The 17,804-nt window shown below is 56.9% G+C and overlaps 4 protein-coding genes across 4 annotated transcripts; 3 read left to right on the forward strand and 1 right to left on the reverse strand.

Moving 5' to 3' along the window:
* The first annotated feature begins 1,344 nt into the window (after positions 1-1,344).
* N657DRAFT_643438 (uncharacterized protein) lies at positions 1,345-3,341 on the forward strand. Its single transcript, XM_062792557.1, has one exon. The coding sequence runs from the start codon at positions 1,440-1,442 to the stop codon at positions 3,180-3,182; it is 1,743 nt and encodes a 580-aa protein (XP_062650425.1). The 5' UTR covers positions 1,345-1,439; the 3' UTR covers positions 3,183-3,341.
* Positions 3,342-4,495: 1,154 nt separating this feature from the next.
* Positions 4,496-7,721, forward strand: N657DRAFT_643439 (putative 3-isopropylmalate protein). Its single transcript, XM_062792558.1, has 3 exons — positions 4,496-4,914; positions 4,967-5,041; positions 5,103-7,721. The coding sequence occupies exons 1-3, from the start codon at positions 4,783-4,785 to the stop codon at positions 7,269-7,271; spliced, it is 2,376 nt and encodes a 791-aa protein (XP_062650426.1). The 5' UTR covers positions 4,496-4,782; the 3' UTR covers positions 7,272-7,721.
* Positions 7,722-9,347: 1,626 nt separating this feature from the next.
* On the forward strand, positions 9,348-11,936 carry N657DRAFT_643442 (uncharacterized protein). Its single transcript, XM_062792559.1, has 3 exons — positions 9,348-9,854; positions 9,907-9,909; positions 9,977-11,936. Exons 1-3 carry the CDS (start codon positions 9,703-9,705, stop codon positions 11,664-11,666), a joined length of 1,845 nt encoding a protein of 614 aa, XP_062650427.1. The 5' UTR covers positions 9,348-9,702; the 3' UTR covers positions 11,667-11,936.
* Positions 11,937-12,570: 634 nt separating this feature from the next.
* On the reverse strand, positions 12,571-16,551 carry N657DRAFT_662807 (uncharacterized protein). Its single transcript, XM_062795153.1, has 3 exons — positions 15,655-16,551; positions 13,579-15,589; positions 12,571-13,501 (listed from the first exon to the last, which is right to left on the reverse strand). The coding sequence occupies exons 1-3, from the start codon at positions 16,113-16,115 to the stop codon at positions 12,968-12,970; spliced, it is 3,006 nt and encodes a 1,001-aa protein (XP_062650428.1). The 5' UTR covers positions 16,116-16,551; the 3' UTR covers positions 12,571-12,967.
* Between the last annotated feature and the right edge of the window lie 1,253 nt (positions 16,552-17,804).

Genomic DNA, 17,804 nt, shown 5'->3' on the forward strand with positions numbered 1-17,804 from the left:
ACCTGACTCCGAGGCAGTCGGTTATCTCTGCCAAAGCAACCAGGTTCAGACAACAAACATTGTTAATTCCGCACTGAAAGCAACCCGAAAAGAACATCATGGCATCTTCCCCTAGCAACAACAGGCCACCAGGCCAACCATGCTCACCGAGACGGCGAAACCACGTCATAGCATCCACCAAAGGCTCACCCACCCTTCACCTCCACAGCAGTCGCGTCTCCCCAGACACCGCAAAATGCAGGTCTCTCTCCAAGTCGGTGACAGAATTCTTTTCCAAGCTCCGACCGAGCAAGCGGCCTGAACGCGGCGGCACAGCCCGACCAGCAGCAGACAACGACGCAGAGCACGCGCCGGCGAGGCCCACACCGCCGGCGGGCTGCCGCAGGAAGAGATCAAGCTCTCTCGGCCCGCACGGCCCAGACACAATCCCGCCCGACCGCTGGAACACAGCCATCACGCCGCCTCGCAGGGCCCACAGCGTCGGCAGCAGGGCAAGGAGGAAATCGGTTGCCGCTGTGCCATCATCATCACCCAAGAGAACAACGACAACGGCAACCAACCTCCCAGCCAGAAAACCCCCTCCCATCTCCCACGAGAACCGCGGCCCTCCCAAACGCCAGAACCGTACCCACCCCAGCCTGCCTCCACCCGCCCAGCAACACTCGTTCACACACAGCCACTCACTACCCATCCCTTTCCACCTCCCCTCGGCGGCCGAAGTACCAACGAGCCACGTACCAACACCCCGATCCCGCGACCTCTACCTCGCGCACCGCGCCCACCGGCACGAGCGCCGCACGCTCCTCTCAAGCGGCGACTTCCTGGGCGTGACGGGCGCCAACCCCTACACCGGCGAGCCTGACATCATCACGCCGCCGACCTCGGCCTCCTCGGCCATCATCAGCTCGTCCTCGTCGTCTTACTGGCCGACGAGCTCCGCCCTGGCGGCGGCGCTAGCACAAGGACGTGATGGAGGAGATAGAGTAGTTTGGACGCAGGAAGGTAATGGGGCCGGAGCGGGAGGGGGAAGGGGGGAAGAAGCGCAGCGAAGGGAAAAGGAACGAGCAAGGTTGTTGGAAAAGGGGTTGAGGAGGATGGCAAAGGAAGAAGAAAGGCTGTGCCGGGCGGAACAGAGGAAGAATATGGTGCGAGAGGTGTTGATGCAGGGCGGCCGGGTGAAGTGGAGGAAAGAGGAGGGCGGGTGGTCGTCGGTTGCGGAGCCGAAATTGAGCCCGATTCTGCAGTCGCTGCAGGGCAGCGGGAAGTCGTCTGGCTCGGGGGGGCAGGAGGGGATGCGCCTCTCAAGGCAGCAGGGGGGTTCTTTTTTAGAAACAGCGGCGGCGGCGACGGGTCTGGAGAGCTGCCGCCGCCGATATGCGAACGGGGAAGGAGTGATATTGTTGGCCCATCGGCAGCAACCCCGACAAACGAAGCCCGAGATGGTGCTGGGCCAGGACGCGGTAGGTGGCTTGGCCGCTCTGAGCAAGGTGGTGGTTCGGCTCTGTCTGCCGCCGGTCGTCCCCCGCCGGAAGAGCTCTCATCAGTGGAATGCAAGCCGTCTGCAAGACCCTTATCCCGAGTGGGAGCTAGGCACACTCATAGTCATTCCCGTGGACCTACACAGGCTCTCGGAGGACTGCAGGCTTCAACAAATTTCCACCGGGAGAGTGCTAGAGCTGGACAATCTGGACCCAGCAGAGCCGTCGACAGGCAAGGCTCTCCGCAAACCCCGCCGAGCAGACATTCGGCCTGGCGGAATGCTTCAGGCGAGTTCGGCAAAGGGAGGCCGTCCCTTGAGTCAGGAGTGCCCATCTGTCTGCACACGCACCATCACCACTACTGGCTTCGAACACAGTCAGCCTCACCCCCTCGCCGTCGGCCATCTCTTCGGCGCGATGCTCGACGGGTTGAGAGAAGCTCCTCTGATGCGGCGAGCCTTGACGCCCAGAGCGCTCTCACGGCCAACATCGACCCAATTCTCGACCACAAGGTCCAACGACGCCTGTTCGAGCCAGCTGGCTTCCCCAAGCAGCATGCAACTGAACGTTTGGCCGAGTTTCAGCAACCTGGGTCAACAGACAACGAAGACAACGACTACAACGACGTCCACTTGGAAGATGCTGGGAACAAGCCCAGAGCAGGAAAGCCGTATCCCCCTTCGACCTCTCAAACCAGGACCAGACAGCGCTATTACGTCGTCGCCAACCGACCAAGAAGCAGCAGCCCACGCGCAAGAGAACGTCGCGCCAACGCCAGTCCAGCACATGGACGGAGCAGCGGACCGCCATCCGCGGGAAAAACCAGACTGGGCGATGCGCAAAACAATGCGAAACCCTCCCGACCTCCACCCGACTCACCACAACGACGAAGTACCCGACAACCCCAAATCATCGCCCACGTACACACGCAGCTCCACATCCCCCACCGCCCTGGCCGTGGCCCTGGCTCAGCCCCAGCTCCAGTCCCCAAAAGCTACGGCATCGGCACAGCAACGAGAAGCAGTGACCATTGCCCGCGCCTCAGCTCGGATAGCGTTCACGCAAAACCCCGACTCCCGCAGGGCCCTGCCGGTGCTGGTATCCGGGAGGACACCACTGAAGGCGACTCCCCGGCCGGTATCGGCGCCGGACACCAGCCGCGCCAAGCCCGCCTCGGCAGCCGGGGCGGAGCCAAGGCCGGGGACGGGCCAGCAGGGGAAGCAGAAAGGCAAGGGGAAGGGAGAGAAGAAGGAAAAGAAAACACCGGGTCACGGGGACGGGAAGGGGACTATCACTGTTCCGGGAGAGTCAAAAGGGGGCCAAAAAGAGAAGTCGAAAGCGGAGGGAGGGAAGGAGAAGGTGGAAGCGCAGAACAAAAGAAAAGGGAAGGAGTTCCTGGCTCCGGCACCGGGCAGTCCGGAGGTTGAGGAATGGATGCGGAATGCGGTGCTGATCCTGGCGCGGGTGGTGGGCGCGTACTGGCAGGTTGTGAGCCCAGTGTTTGACGGAAATTCGGAGCTCAGAAAACGGCTTGACAAAGCCCAGGCAACTCGGGGAGACCTCGTTGTGTGTGTCCTGGCTGTGGTGTTTTTGTTTCTGGTCATGGCTGTCGGGGTGTGGACTGTCAGGGGCATTGTTTGCTCTGTGAGGCTGCTGGGAGTGCTTGGGGAGGTGTTGGGGACGGTTGCTGGGCTGCGAGATTGACAGCTTTCGCACTTGATGTGACACTGGCCTGGGGTAAGTGGATACAATATTGATACATGGTGCTAGTGTAAGTGAAGAGAAACAGCCTTATTAAGTTGTTAGTGCGACAGATATCCGGTCTGCATCCTTCGGCTGAGAATGTGAATAGAAATATCATGGCAACAGAGCACACGCCTAGCCGTTTGAGCCTCATATAGAGCAGCACTGATAAGAACTGTCACAATGATAATAAACCTGAGTGAGAATTGCATGTACAATGGCCCACTCGGGCGTGGTTAATGCTAAGGGTTCTGGTTGGCCACGGTGATAATATTGCATTTCTGGCTGCCGCTTTGGGGAAGTGAAAAGCAGCAGAGAGTCGAGGTTCCATGTTCCGCTGGACCCTCGGCATTGTGTGCAAAGCAACTCCGGTCCACGGTGCCATGAGACGAGCGATGCGGGTCTGATAGGTGGACAGGGCCAGCGAACCTGGAAAGAACTGAGTGCTGGGGCGTGAAGTGATACTGGGACTTGCAATTTCACTTGAGACCCTTGAAGAGCGAGCCAGCGAGCCGGCGCTTTTTCCGCGATCCGGCGGGCCAGCCCGACTGGGGAGCTCAGGGCTGGTTGGTCTTGCAGCTTGTCGGAATCAGCTGCTCTGGTACATCTGGCCAGGTGGAGCTGCGACAGTGCTTGAAATTCTGGAAAGACCTACTGGTATCAACAGCTTCATCGGCTGACCAGGCGCAGTTCGATACGCTTGTTCCCGGATATTAAAGCTTGTTGTAACAATCTTTCTGTTGCCCGTAGTCCAACGGGATAGAAGCACACTGCTATATTTGAGGTTGATATACCCTGTATGAGTATAAAAGGCCGAGATCTATACGGGCCGGGTCTTGCCGTCTAATTGGAGCAACCATTTGCACTTACATCGGCTTATAGAGCATTGCTGAGGGAGCCTTCGACATAGTATCAGAATTATTCAATGGACTGAACAAAACAGTAAGCAGATTAGGCCTTCTGCAAGTAATCAGAGTGATCTGTCCATTGTCCCGAATTGTCTTGGCTCTCCGAATTCGAATTCTAGAACTGTGAAATGAGTGTGCAAAGTCGTTTGAACGTGCACGTGCGTTGTGGAAGTTGCTTCTTCGGGACGAGGCGGCACCGACTTTTGTCCGTCAGCCCACTGTGGGGAGCGATGCTTGGCCTCGGCCCCACATAGCCCTGCCTTACAAGCGGCATAGCCAATGGGAAGCTGTGCTTTAGCAATGGGAGTGGCCACCCCGCATTCCGTGAACCGGAGCTCTTTGCTGTGCTCCGAATATCGGCCGTCTCCAACATCACCGATTTGGAGGCAGCTGCCATTTATAAGTGAAAAGGAAGTATGATCGATCATCGGATGACGAGTGGACTCAGGCCTCATTTCCATTCAGAACCCGCAGGTGTTCTTCGCCACAGCTTCTCAAACTCGCTAGAAGAGCGAAACCGTACCACAAAATATCACACCGAACAACACCCAGTATCTTCCCCGGCTGCTTGTCGTCCTACCGCGTCCTTCCAACTACCCCGTCTTTGAGATTATTGGCCGCTCTGCAGGACTTGATTGCGTTGCACAGCCAAAATGCCGGCCGCCGAGAGGACACCGCAGACCCTCTACGATAAGGTCTTCCAGGCCCACATCGTCGACGAGAAGCTCGACGGCACCATCCTCCTCTACATCGACCGTCACCTGGTCCATGAGGTCACATCACCAGTGCGTGTCTCCCCGCCGGGATTCGCCTAACACACATGCTAACCCGCAACAGCAAGCGTTCGAAGGCCTGGAGGTCGCTGGCCGCAAGGTCAGGAGACCGGACTGCACCCTCGCCACAACCGACCATGTAAGCATCACCCGCGCCGTTCCGATTTTCAAAGACCAATTCCACTAACGGTTCGCTCTAGAATGTCCCCACAACCTCGAGGAAAGCCCTCAAGGACATCGCGAGCTTCATTCAGGAAGACGACTCGCGGACACAGTGCGTGACGCTTGAGGAGAACGTGAAGAAGTTTGGCATCACATACTTTGGCTTGAGCGACAAGAGGCAAGGCATCGTCCACGTTATCGGCCCTGAGCAGGGCTTCACTCTGCCCGGCACAACTGTGGTCTGCGGTGACAGCCACACTTCGACTCATGGCGCTTTCGGCGCCCTCGCCTTTGGCATCGGCACCAGCGAGGTTGAGCACGTCCTGGCCACGCAGTGCCTGATAACCAAGCGCAGCAAGAACATGAGGATACAGGTCGACGGCGAGCTGGCGCCGGGTGTCAGTTCCAAGGACGTGGTCCTCCACGCCATAGGCAAGATCGGCACTGCCGGCGGCACCGGCGCCGTCATCGAGTTCTGCGGCTCCGTCATCCGCTCGCTCAGCATGGAGGCCCGCATGTCCATCTGCAATATGTCCATCGAGGGTGGCGCGCGGGCCGGCATGGTCGCCCCAGACGAGGTAACGTTTGAGTACCTCAAGGGGAAGCCGCTGGCACCCAAGTACGGCACCGAAGAGTGGGACCGGGCTGTTGCCTATTGGAAGTCGCTTCGGTCCGATCCCGATGCCAAGTACGACATCGACGTCTTCATTGATGCCAAGGACATTGTCCCTACCGTGACCTGGGGTACCAGCCCCGAGGACGTCGTCCCCATCACCGGCGTTGTGCCCGACCCCGAGACCTTCCCTACCGAGGCCAAGAAGGCCGCTGGGCGGCGCATGCTCGAGTACATGGGCCTGGTCCCCGGGACCCCGATGGAGGATATTGTGGTTGACAAGGTCTTCATCGGCTCCTGCACAAACTCCAGAATCGAGGATCTCCGCGCCGCCGCTTTCGTCGTCAAGGGAAAGAAGGTTGCATCCAACATCAAGCGCGCCATGATCGTACCGGGGTCCGGTTTGGTCAAAGAACAAGCTGAGAAGGAAGGTCTCGACAAAATCTTCGTCGATGCCGGGTTTGAGTGGCGCGAGGCGGGCTGCAGTATGTGCCTGGGCATGAATCCCGATATTCTCTCGCCCAAGGAGAGGTGTGCTAGCACTAGCAACCGCAACTTTGAGGGCCGCCAGGGCGCTCAAGGCCGGACACACCTCATGTCGCCAGTTATGGCCGCCGCTGCCGCCATCGTTGGCAAGCTCGCCGACGTGCGCAAGATCTCGCAGTACAATGGCAGCCCGCACGTCGAGGCCGCCGTCGCTCCGGAGACTGCCGCTACTTTTTCCGGACCGTCCGCCGACTCAAAGGCTCACCCCGACGAACGCATTGCCACGGACGACCACGAAAAGGAGGCCCTGACGGACCAGCCCGAGGACTCGTCCCCGCAGGTCAACACCACCCTCACGCACAGCGGCGCTGGCTCGTCGGCAGGCGGCCTCCCCAAGTTTACGGTGCTCAAGGGCATCGCGGCGCCGATGGAGAAGGCCAACATCGACACAGACGCCATTATCCCGAAGCAGTTCCTCAAGACGATCAAGCGCACGGGGCTGGGCAGTGCGCTCTTTTACGAAATGCGGTACTCGGCGCCGGGCGTCGAGAACCCGGAATTTGTGCTCAACCGCGAGCCGTACCGCCAGGCAAAGATCATTGTCTGCACGGGGCCCAATTTCGGATGCGGCTCGTCGCGCGAGCACGCGCCCTGGGCGCTCAATGATTTTGGCGTCAAGAGCGTGATTGCCCCGTCGTTTGCTGATATTTTCTTCAATAACTCGTTCAAGAATGGCATGCTACCTATCGCCATTAAGAATAAGGAGGATCTCGAACGTGTGCATGCCGAGGCTGTGGCGGGGCGGGAGATTGAGATTGATCTGCCGAACCAGGTTATCAAGGACGCCGAGGGACAGCGGCTGTGCGGGTTTGAAGTGGAGGAGTTTAGGAAGCACTGTCTGGTCAATGGGCTGGACGATATCGGGCTCACGATGCAGATGGAGGACAAGATTGCGGAGTTTGAGAGGAAGATGTCGAGGGAGACGCCGTGGCTGGATGGGAGTGGCTATCTCAAGCGAAAGGGCATGGGCGGGAAGCTGGCTGTCAAGGCGGCGCCGGTGCCGAGGACGAATAGGGGGGATGTCAAGACTGAGCCGTTGGAGTGGTGAATTCTTACGTGGGGTCGTGGTCGGGGAGCCAGGGGTTGAAGGGCGGGGGCCGGACAATGTGTTTAAGATACCTGGGATGATGACTACTTGTTCGTCGTTTGATATTTGAGTTGAGGTTGTTGTTGGGTGGGGTTGTCCGTCCTCTTGCGCTGATTTTTGCACAGACAACGATGCATTGCGGAGGGCTTTCCCGCAAACGACGCTGAGTTGAGTTCGTTATGGTGCAAACTGTAACTACATCCTGTGTGATCTGTGTGGATTGTTTGCTGGGGTTGCGTTGGTGTAGACTGTATCTCTGACTCCGGTCAACGCCCTCTGCTTTCTTCTGGTGCTTTGAGCCAGGCTCTGGGATCCGGTTACCTTATTATGCCTGAACAAACTCGATGCCCTGACTTCTCTGTCTAGCTCTTACTCTCTCAGCGTCCCTGAGTCGAAGCCGTTGCACGACTGGTTGATGCCTCGCTTAAGGAAGCCCAAGTCTATCGTCTAGCGGGGCAGGTATGTATCGGCGTGATGGTGTAGCTCCTAGCTTGACTCTCAAGGTGTCTCATGCTGGCTCTTCTTGCGCGTTTCCATCTGTCCTTGATCCAGGAAACACGCTCTACCATTGCGGGCTTGATGTGTTTCCCTTCTTTGTCCCTCCCTTTTACCGTAGGTATCTGGGAGGTTAGATAGTGGTGGTTCGTGGCTTTGGTACGGAGATAGCAGACAGAACTTGCCTGGACAAACTATTTGCTCTTCACAAAACCGTGTAATATTTCTCACACCTATGGGAATACTTGATGTTGGTGGAGTTGAGCTGTTTTATTTTTGCCTGTCTCTCAAGGTAGTTAGGTATCGTAAGCAGCTTCGTAATGTGAGGTTGTGAAGGTGGTGGCGTCTGATCGCTGGGACGATGTTGCAACTTTACGAAAATGATATTCTCTCTCCCTCTAACCCCCCTCTCCTCTCTTCATTCCCAGGTTCCTTTCGTATTCGGAGTTTTACGTTGGCTGGCAGGGGGACCAGGCATCTCACCTCCCCATTCTTATTTCCCTCGCCGGATGCGGAGAGACGGCTTGGCGTGAGACCAGTGAGACGTTCTTATTGTGCTGCCTGATTTTTGATCTGATCTTATCAATCTCGATCGGAAGGAAACTGTGTAGGGGCACATCGTCTGACGTCAGGGTTGGAGAGTGGGGAGAACGTTGTGATCTCAAGGCCCTGGCAGCGACAGATGAGGGGATGTGGAGAGTTGGGATGGACGGGGACCAGGAGACTCCGTTGAGGAGGCTTGGGATGGACGGCAGGGAGGTATTTCCCGTATGTTGCAGCGAGTCCCTTTGTGGGTGTGCAGCTCATTGTTAATAGTTCGTAGCTATCGTGTTGGCTTGACGTTCATTCTTCTCCAGGCCCTTACCCAGATAACACTCATTGGTTGGCCTCGTCAGCCCGTGTAAGTCAAACATAATGATGATAAATGATGCCAAATGCCTGACCGAAGTCAACCCGCTCGTTCGGCTACGCCGTCAAAATAAACAGGCATAGATCTGGACCTGAAAAACATCTGAATCAGCAACGTGAGACCGGCCCTACCGCCGAGCACACGCTCGAGCCAAGATCTGCCTCGTCAAAAGGGAAGGTACATCTGTGTGTCGTGCATCCACGGATTAGAAGTTGGGGCCAGGCAGCGACATTTCCATGCGCTACGTAAGTGGAGTCCCTCCCCCAATTAGAAGCCCGCTTAGTCAGTGCACAGAGACGGCAAACGCACCTGAGACGGGAGCTTTAGCTGCTGATTTGTCACAAGGATCTTCAACGTCGGCCAGTTCCTTCTGTGGTCGGCCAAGTTCCGAGGGTGCAGAGCTGCAACATGCAAGAGGGCTCAACCTTTTGTGCCCTTCCTACGCGGCGGTGTCTTGCTCGCCATGTCCTGCAGGCCATGACAGCATCGTTCCCGTCAACCGACACGGGCACACCGACGTCGCCATGGCCTTGCTTGCAGGTTCCCCTTCTTTCGCCCTGTCTGGCTGTGGGTAGTTCCGAATTGGACTGAGGCTGGTGTCGTGTCTGAACGAATAGGGCGGAGTCAGGGTGATAACAAGCTGTGAGGTTCAAGCGGTTTCCGTCAGGCGGTGAACGTTCTGACTATGCAGTAATGCACAGGATGGTGGATGAAAAGAGGTGGCATCTCTGGCGTGCTTTCTATGTACCAACTATCAGCTTGGAGCTTGTGGAATCGCCCAAGGGGGTTGCCCAACATGCCCGGTTCCATGTCAAATGCAAAGTCCGGACCCATATTGCCGTTGCCCGCATCTGCAGACTCGAACATGCGCGAGAATAAGACCAGGCCAAGCTCTTCTCCCCCTCTCCAACCAGTCCCAGAGTGCGGCTATACGAGTAAATCGCCTGACACCTGGCTGTGGTTGCCCCCTGACCCGTCGACGACACCATGGCCGAGCCATCCTCCTCCAACCGTTCGAGCATCGACCCCAGCAGCAACGACAACAGCCCGTCCCCGTCGTCATCCGGTGCCCCAACAGACGCCGCAAAGAAGAGGACGAGGGCGAGCAAGCCCAAGGTCCGCACTGGTTGCATCACCTGGTATGTTGTCTCATCCCTCCTGAACCCCGATGACACGTTGCTGACAGATCGACAAAGCAAGTAAGTTTTGCCACCGAATACGGGCATGGTGGAGGTGACCAGGTCGGCTCACCAGTGCCTAGGATCCGCCGAGTGAAATGTGACGAGGGCAAGCCCGCCTGCCTTCGATGTACCTCGACCGGCCGGACTTGTGATGGCTACGACAAGGCCGCACTCGCCCGCTACCGCCCGTCAGACCCAAACCAGTCGGCCGAGCTGGCAAGGGAAGAGTTTGTCAGGGCTTGCGAGTGGAACGAAGCGCTCCGGGCCATGCGCCGTATCGAGGCCGACATCGATGAGACCGAGACTGAGAAGCGTCTGTTTGCCCGCTTCCGGGTCGCCACCACCGACGGCCTTGCCACGCACTTGTGCAACCTCACCGCCTTTTGGAGGAGGCTGAACCCGTCCACCGGCTGCCAGGACGGGCCCGTGAAGCATGCCGTGGTGGCGCTTGCAGCGGCTTATGAATTGTTCCAGCACCCAAACGAATCGGTGATCGACGGCGTCAGCAGAGGCGACCTTGAAGTCCTCACCATCCAGCAGTACAACCGATCAATCGAGCGGCTGCAGAGTCATGCAGGTTCGTCGGCCTTGGAGAGCATTCATGTAACACTCGTTTGCTGTCTCGCCTTCATCTCGCTCGAGACGCTACGAGGGAACCACGATGTGGCCGTAACCCATCTGGCAAACGGCCTTCGCATACTCCAGACGCTCCCCGAATCCGCCTTCGACTGTCTCGCCGACGGCTCCCTTTTTGTCTGCCCTTCAGATGGGGACTCGCTGAACATGCCTGACATCATCCAGCTCTTCGCCCAACTCGAGCGGTCCTCCTGTTTCTTCACGCACGGAATCCAGCCCGTCATATCCGACCACGGGTACCGCGTTCGCCGCTTCGACGACGGCTCAAGCGACAGCCTCTTCCCGAACGAGTTGCGCGCCCGCATCGCAATGTCTTGCTTCCAGCACGACGTCATGACGCGTCTGCACGAGATGGCTGTCGTCACGGCAGGCGGGACCGAAACCACGGCCGTGTTCAGGTCCGATCCCGCCCAGCAAGAACAGCAAGCCTGCCTGCTCGCTCGCAGCGTCCGCGTCGGCGCCTTGGTCGCGAACTTCTTCTCCCCGGCCCGCTTCGGCATGCCCGACCCAACCACTCCGGAGTTAGTCAACCTGTACCTCGACCTGCTGTACTTCCGCTGCGCGCAGTTCCTCGTCAGCGAGGCCTCCAGCCGTTTCGGGGACCCCTTTGCCCCGTACCACCACAAAACCACGCCGTTACCATCCACCGAGAACCCAACCCCCCCAGACCACCCGGACCATCTCCTCTCCTCCATCCTCCATCTCGCAAATTCCCTCTCAACAGCCCTCTCTCCGCTCAGCTTCCAACCCTCCGCCCGGTCTCTCTCCACGCTCCACACCCACCTCGCCGGCCCGCTGTACCTCGTCGCGATAAACACCCCAGACCCAGACACCCGCTCCGCCGCCGTGGGACTGCTGGCGGAGAGTCTTTACCAGCACCAACACCAACATCGAGACGCACCGGGTAGTAGTGCAGGGTCAACATCGAGCCAGAAGAGGGATGCTCTGTTGTCGGCATTGCGGCGCGTTATCGATGGCGCTGTTGACGGTGAGAGAGAAAAGAAGCAGGTTGGCGGCGGCGGTGGTGGTGGTGGGTTATTAGCGGCAGAACTTCCGAGGGCGCTGACGGGCGGAGCGGGGTGTTTTCCGGTGCTTTGGGATGGGTTGGTAGCGGCTGGGTTTGGGCGAGTTTGAAGTGCTTACGTATCATGGCAGAAGAGGATGAGAAACATGAAGAAGGTGATGGAGGAGTAGGAGGAAGAAGATAGAGGAGGAGGCTAGAGGAGGAAGAAGGGGAAGAGAAGAGACGAGGAAGAAAAGATGTCGAGGGGAAGGTGAAAGAGGAGAAGGACAAAGGAGGACAAGGGAGGAACGGTACGGACTGAGTTTGACGAAGGATGATGAATGTTGAGCGATGGCTGTACAATGCAGCTGTAACAAAGTTTGGACAGGCTGCGGCCAGATTACCTACGTAGCCTCTACTGCTGCCATCCAAACTTAGATGCGAAGGGGTTGATAAGGAAAGGTAACCTCTAAAACCTTGACAAGTGCTGCCTATCTTGAGACAGGCAACGACCTCACCTGTGACAGGGGTTGGTGATGATCATGGGGAAACTCGACTGCTGCCTGCCTCAAACTAGGTATTCTGTCCCGTCCTTTCCAACCTTAATGCCAACTATTCTTGTCTTTGTATTCTCGACTGCACTCCCAAGCGTTGAGTTGGGAGAGTGGGAACAACAATGACAGTATGCAGACTTTTAGAAAGGGGGGGGGGGGTCCGAGACGAGATGACGGTAAACGAACGATAACCTAGCAATGAGGAACCCAGCATCAACAATTATCGAACAAAAGAATTGTGCTCAGTCGAGAAGCCAGGCGTGGGATTCGAAGCGCAGGGGCTAACCGATTTGGTGCACACTTTATCACCATAGCACGGGGGTAGTCTGAGTAAAGGGGTAGTGGTGATGTCGGAAACAGACTTCACTCGTCTCCCTTACCTGAAGTATTCCTCCGTTTAGTGTATGCGGACGAAAATCAAGATCTTGCCCGCCAAGAAAACATGCTTTCAACGGCCTGACCACTGTAGATGAGCACCACAGATTCCAAAACCCTTTCCTTCACTGACCTCATTCATGCCGGCAGGGAGTACTTCCTGATCAAGCGGATAACACTCTCGTCCTGTCAAAATAGTACAAGCAAGCAAAACCGAATATTCTTTACAGCAGCTATGAGAAAAGGGGTATTCCACATCGTCCATCAAGAAAAGTGACCCGACGAGCAACAACAACAACAAACCGCTACGTAAGCATGGTCATTATCAGCGCTATACAAAAAGCCAACACCAAGAATAGAAAAACATATGCCGTGCCAATCCATACCCATTGCCCATGCTCATGTCCCTGACTGACCCTCATCCATTTATCAACTCCCCGGCCATCCCACCATCCTTAGTAATCCAAGTCCGCTGGAAAAATCCCATCCCTCAATTTAGCCCACTAGAGCCGCCCAGCCACAACCTCCTTCTTGAAGATCCTTACCCCCTCCACGTCCGAGAACGCAAAACCCTCCAGCACCTGAATCTTCTGCCCCAGCCCCTCCTCATCCTCCCCATCCGTTTCGTCCGCCTCGCTCGTACTGCCCTCTTCATGTTTCCCCAGCTCAGCAGCAATCAGAGCCGAGACCTCCAGCGCCACATCACCACCCTCACCCTCCAGATCCAATGCCGCCGCCGCCGCCGTCGTCTCCAGCTTCCCCTTGCCCTTCGTATCCTTCGCCTTTTTCTTTCCCTCCCCATCACTCGCCCCATTCCCGTCCTGTGCCGGCGACGGCACACGCACCAGTTTATCCACCCGGTCGTCCTCGTCAATGGCGATCCACTCAAGCTTGAGGTCCGGGTAGTGCGAGACGTTGTCGATCAAGAACTTCTTCGTCTCGCGCATAACCCACACGCAGGTGTCATCGTTGCGCAGGTGGACGACGTGCAGTGCGCGGAGCGAAGCGAGGCCGTAGATGTGCTGCATGAGGCAGTGCTTTTTTTACATACAGATGTTAGCGGGTTGGGTTATGACAAGAGAGTATGCCTGGGGGTGAGTGGGGAAGGACATACCATGGCGCGGATGCTCATACTGCAAGCCAGTTCCTCGAGCTTGCGTCCCTGTCTGCACAGCAGCAGGATAGACTTCTCATCGACGTCCCAGGCGGTACCCGAGAGGTTTTTGATCATGAGCCGGCGCAGGTGGGGGAGATGCTTTTTGAAAACGAGCTTGCGGATTTGGTCGATGGTGGTCTGCGTCTTGGGCGCGAAGCTCTCGGGCTTGGCCTTGTTTTCGCGCTCGAGCAGGAACAGCTCGTAGACCTCCTGCAGGGACGAGACAAAATTCAAGAAGACGAGCGAGACGTTGTCGGTGAAGATCTTGCGGAGCGGGAGGGGAGCCTCCTTGTTCTCCTTGTGCAGCAGTGCCCAAATAGGCGCCTGGATCCCGACGTTCAGCAACGTCAGACGGCGGAGCATGCGCAAGTCGACCGCCCTGGACAAGACGGATGCCTTGACCGGGATGAGGTAGATGCGTAGAGATTCTAGCGCGATGCCCCTGGTCTTCCGCAAGTAGTCGCGCATGCGCGCGTGCTCTTGGTCTTCTACTTCTTTGTTCGTAGCTGGCCGGCCAGGTGGGGCCGTGTGCAAGCGTTCCAACATTGTCTTCTGGCTTGCGGTGAGATCATCCTTCATGGCTTGAATATTTCGATTGGCGTTGCGTAACCACGACTCGGCATCGGCAAAGTTGCTGAAGTTGGCAGACGTCTTCAAGCCCGCCCACTGGCGCATTTCCTTGGCCAGAGCATCGGCCTGGGACTCGATCCGCTCTACCTGTTCAGTCCAAGCCTTGCGAAGTGCCTTTTGCGACTCCTGGGCAGTCGAGACATGATCAGGTTCGGCCGTGCTATTGGAATGAATCGCTGCTGTAGGCAGTGGAGCTTCCGAGTCAGTGTTGTTGGGCTCGTTGGACGCATCACTGGCCGGCGGCTCCCCTGGCTCGATAGCGAGTTGATCTTCGGGCTCTTCAATGTCAATGTCGTCTGGATTTGCGTCTCCTTGGCCGTCCCGCGCCTTTTTGGATGCTGTTGCGTTGCTGAAAAGCCCTCCTGTAGGGCTGCTTGCCTCGAGAGGTGTTCCCCCAACCTTATCATCGGAGAACTGGTTGGTATCTGAGGCAGAGGTGTCCGAGAGGGCCTGATTCTCGTTTTGCGTTTCCTTCTGCGTCTTGGCCTCCTCGAGATACTTATAAGCAGCGAGACTAATCAGATCGAAAACGTGCTGCGAGGCCTTGAAGTCGCTCGTTCCGTTCAACTCTCCCATGAACTTGGCTGCGATCTTCTTCATGATGTCGACGAGTTCCTCTTCTGTCTTGACTTTCATCTTTTTCTCCTTGTTCTCGGCAGAACCGACGGTAGGTTTCCGGGCAGGGATGGACTCAACATCGAAGATCCTGCCCAGTACCGACTCCTGGGTTTTTCTCTCTTCCTGAGCTCGGAAAGCCCTTGCCGGGCCGCTCATTTCCTCGTTGTGCACCGCGGGAAGGGGGTCGATGTCATCCTCTTGATCTGAGTCTTCTGACTCGGGGTCGGCCGAGGGCTTCCGGGCTGACGAGGCCAGTTTCTCGGAGAAGGAGAGCTTGAGCTTTGAGAGCGTCCCGGCGGAGTTCCGCACACACGCCTGGAGCTCGCTCACGATGTCCAGATCGTCTATGTCAAGGACCGCGAGACTCTTGAGCCTCCTGAAGCCGGACAGGGTCGGCGGTTCTTTGCCAAGAGACGGCTTCTTGGGCGCCTTCGCACGCGGTGGCTTAGGCAATGGTGGAAGAGGAATGGCCGATGCGGGAACATAGAAACCCTGGGGAGGCGGTGGCGGCATGAGACCGAAGGTTGGAGGGGGAGGAGGAAGGGAAGTGACATGAGCGGGCCCTGGTGAGACGGTCGAAGACGAAACAGTGTAGGGTAGAGGTGGAGGCGTCTCGTACTGCGAGGGGCCTGCATGCAGCCTGATATGGAGGTGCGAGAGGGAGGCAATTTGGTGGAGCTCCTTGTAAACCGGCCGGCTTAGCTCGACTCGGATGTTCCACCTAGGAGACGGTCAGTCTCCGGTACGGGTACGGGGGCCTGCAAGAGGCATTGGGGGTTTACTTACTTGAAGGACTCGAGCGCCCTCGCCTTGCGCAATGTCAAAAGCAGCAGCGTGTTCATGAACTTGCCGCAGCTCAGATTGGCAAGGTAGGGACGATACGAAACCTCTGCCTTATCGCCCAGGTAAAGCGTGTCGAAGCACAGCGCTTTGAGATATTGGGCGTAGTTGTAGTCGCTGGTGACGAAGGTATCGAAGCCGCCGGCGAGGGAGTCGACGGGGGTGTCGAACTGGGGATTGTCCTCGTCCGGGAAGACGATGGAGAACTCGCGGTACAGCTGGGCGGCAGCGAGATCGCGGAAGTGTTTTGACACAAGGGCGACGCAGATTAGGTCGCGTGTCGAGCAGTGCTTGATTATCTCGGTCTGCACCTCCCGCGGCAGGTTCAAGAAGCCCAGCGTATGGTTCGTGGACGGACTGGATCTTGGGGCGCCCGCGACGGCCGCGCGGGTGGCCGACGAAGCCATGGTTTCGGCAGATGTGGTAGATGGAGGTGAAGAGCGGAAACACTGGGCGACAACGACGCAAAGCAAGAAGTGAAATTGTTGGCCTCGAGAAATGGAAGCGCGACGTCGGCGCAGCAAAGTACCGAACAAGTGACGGTCCAAGATAACTGGACTCGAAGGCTCAAGGCCCGGAAGCTCCTGTGGGGCTAATAGCTTCAAGTTGTTGTTCAAGTTCTGGTTAATTTGCCGTGCACTAGATGCTGTCTTCGATTTGAATTGGGCGTCCGGTTTGAATGAAGCGCAGACGGTCCGTTTGTTAAGCTCCCGTCTTTGCGCGGCGCAGAGCAACAGACACGTGGGATGAGGCAGCAGGAAGCTGGAGTCCAACAGAAGTGTAGGCGCTAAAGCAATCAGGTCCAGGGCTCAGGGTCGTGCTTGGACGTGCTGGGCTTGAATGGCCTGCAGCGGGTCTGATGCCTGGCTGAAAGCCGGGTTTGGAGCCTAGCGCCGAGGGAAAGCGTGGGGTTGATGATCGAAAAGCTGACGACCGGAAGTCGGTGGGGTACAGACCCGCTTTCTTAGCGCAATCAAGCACTACAGTAGAGACCGAAATCAGTGTCCAAAACTTTACTGTTGAAACAATCTTAGCACGAACAATTTTGATGAGTGGCGACTCGGACAAGGTGCTTCCCCCGTTGCAATGTACCGCTCGGGACAGCCCCAAAAAAGAAGGGCTGAACCAGGCTCATAACGCTAAGCTTACAAGGTTCACCGTTTCCCGGCGCTTACCTTGTGATGCCACGATACCTCAACATTAGGTATCGTGCAGCTTCGCGGTCCGCCAAAGGAAGCTTAGAAGAAACCGTCGAGTACTATACAGTACATAGAGACCGAAAAAAATCTCTCCGTGTTGAAATATTGTTAGCACTGGCCAGCTTGAGGAAATGGCGGGTTCCCAAGCTGACCTAGGCAATGATAGAAGCGAGTCAAGGGTTGATTGATATAATGGTGCATCAATAAGGCACGAGAAACTTCCTCCTAGGCGCAGCAGCGAGTATAAATTGAACGTTTGAACGTGCCCCTAAAAGGAGCAAAGAAAATAAAAGAGAGTAAGAAATACCAACCAGTATTGTAGCAGATCAAGCAGAGCAGAGGTAAACGGTTTGAAGAGCTCAAGTTAAAGGCTGATATCACGCTATAATTAAGTTAACTAATGCGTTAGATGCTACTCCCCTATATATGCTTTAAGATGTCGCTGCCTCTTGATAAGTCCAGCTTCAGGACATGTGATGTCACGGGCGGGACAGGCTGATAGTCCAATAGCAGTTGTATTTGGGCTAAGCTACAGTCTGGGCTCTTTTCCGTCAGGTACGGGCAGGCTTGATTGTCAAGACGTAGCTCAAGGAGCTACGGCAGAACTCGCGGCAGCGAGGTGCAGGATGTTCAACCCGCAGGGGCCCCCACACGCTGGGCCCCACCCGTGGGTCCTGGCAGGCACGGCGCAATCGCCGTGACATGTGAAGCTTAGTGTCACGGCACTGGACCGCCGATCCCTAGGTCACGTGGCACATTGCACTTAGCTTCTGGTTCATCCATCCATAGCTTCCTTTCCTCTTCATAGAGCAACGCAGTTATCTTCCCAGACCTACTATGGTTCCGTGACAGTTTGCTCTATCTTAATTTGCCGCCCCGTCGTGCGCCACAGTCACT

The sequence above is a fragment of the Parathielavia appendiculata genome (genome assembly GCF_033297405.1).
Source record: "Parathielavia appendiculata strain CBS 731.68 unplaced genomic scaffold N657scaffold_3, whole genome shotgun sequence".
NCBI lineage: Eukaryota > Fungi > Ascomycota > Sordariomycetes > Sordariales > Chaetomiaceae > Parathielavia > Parathielavia appendiculata.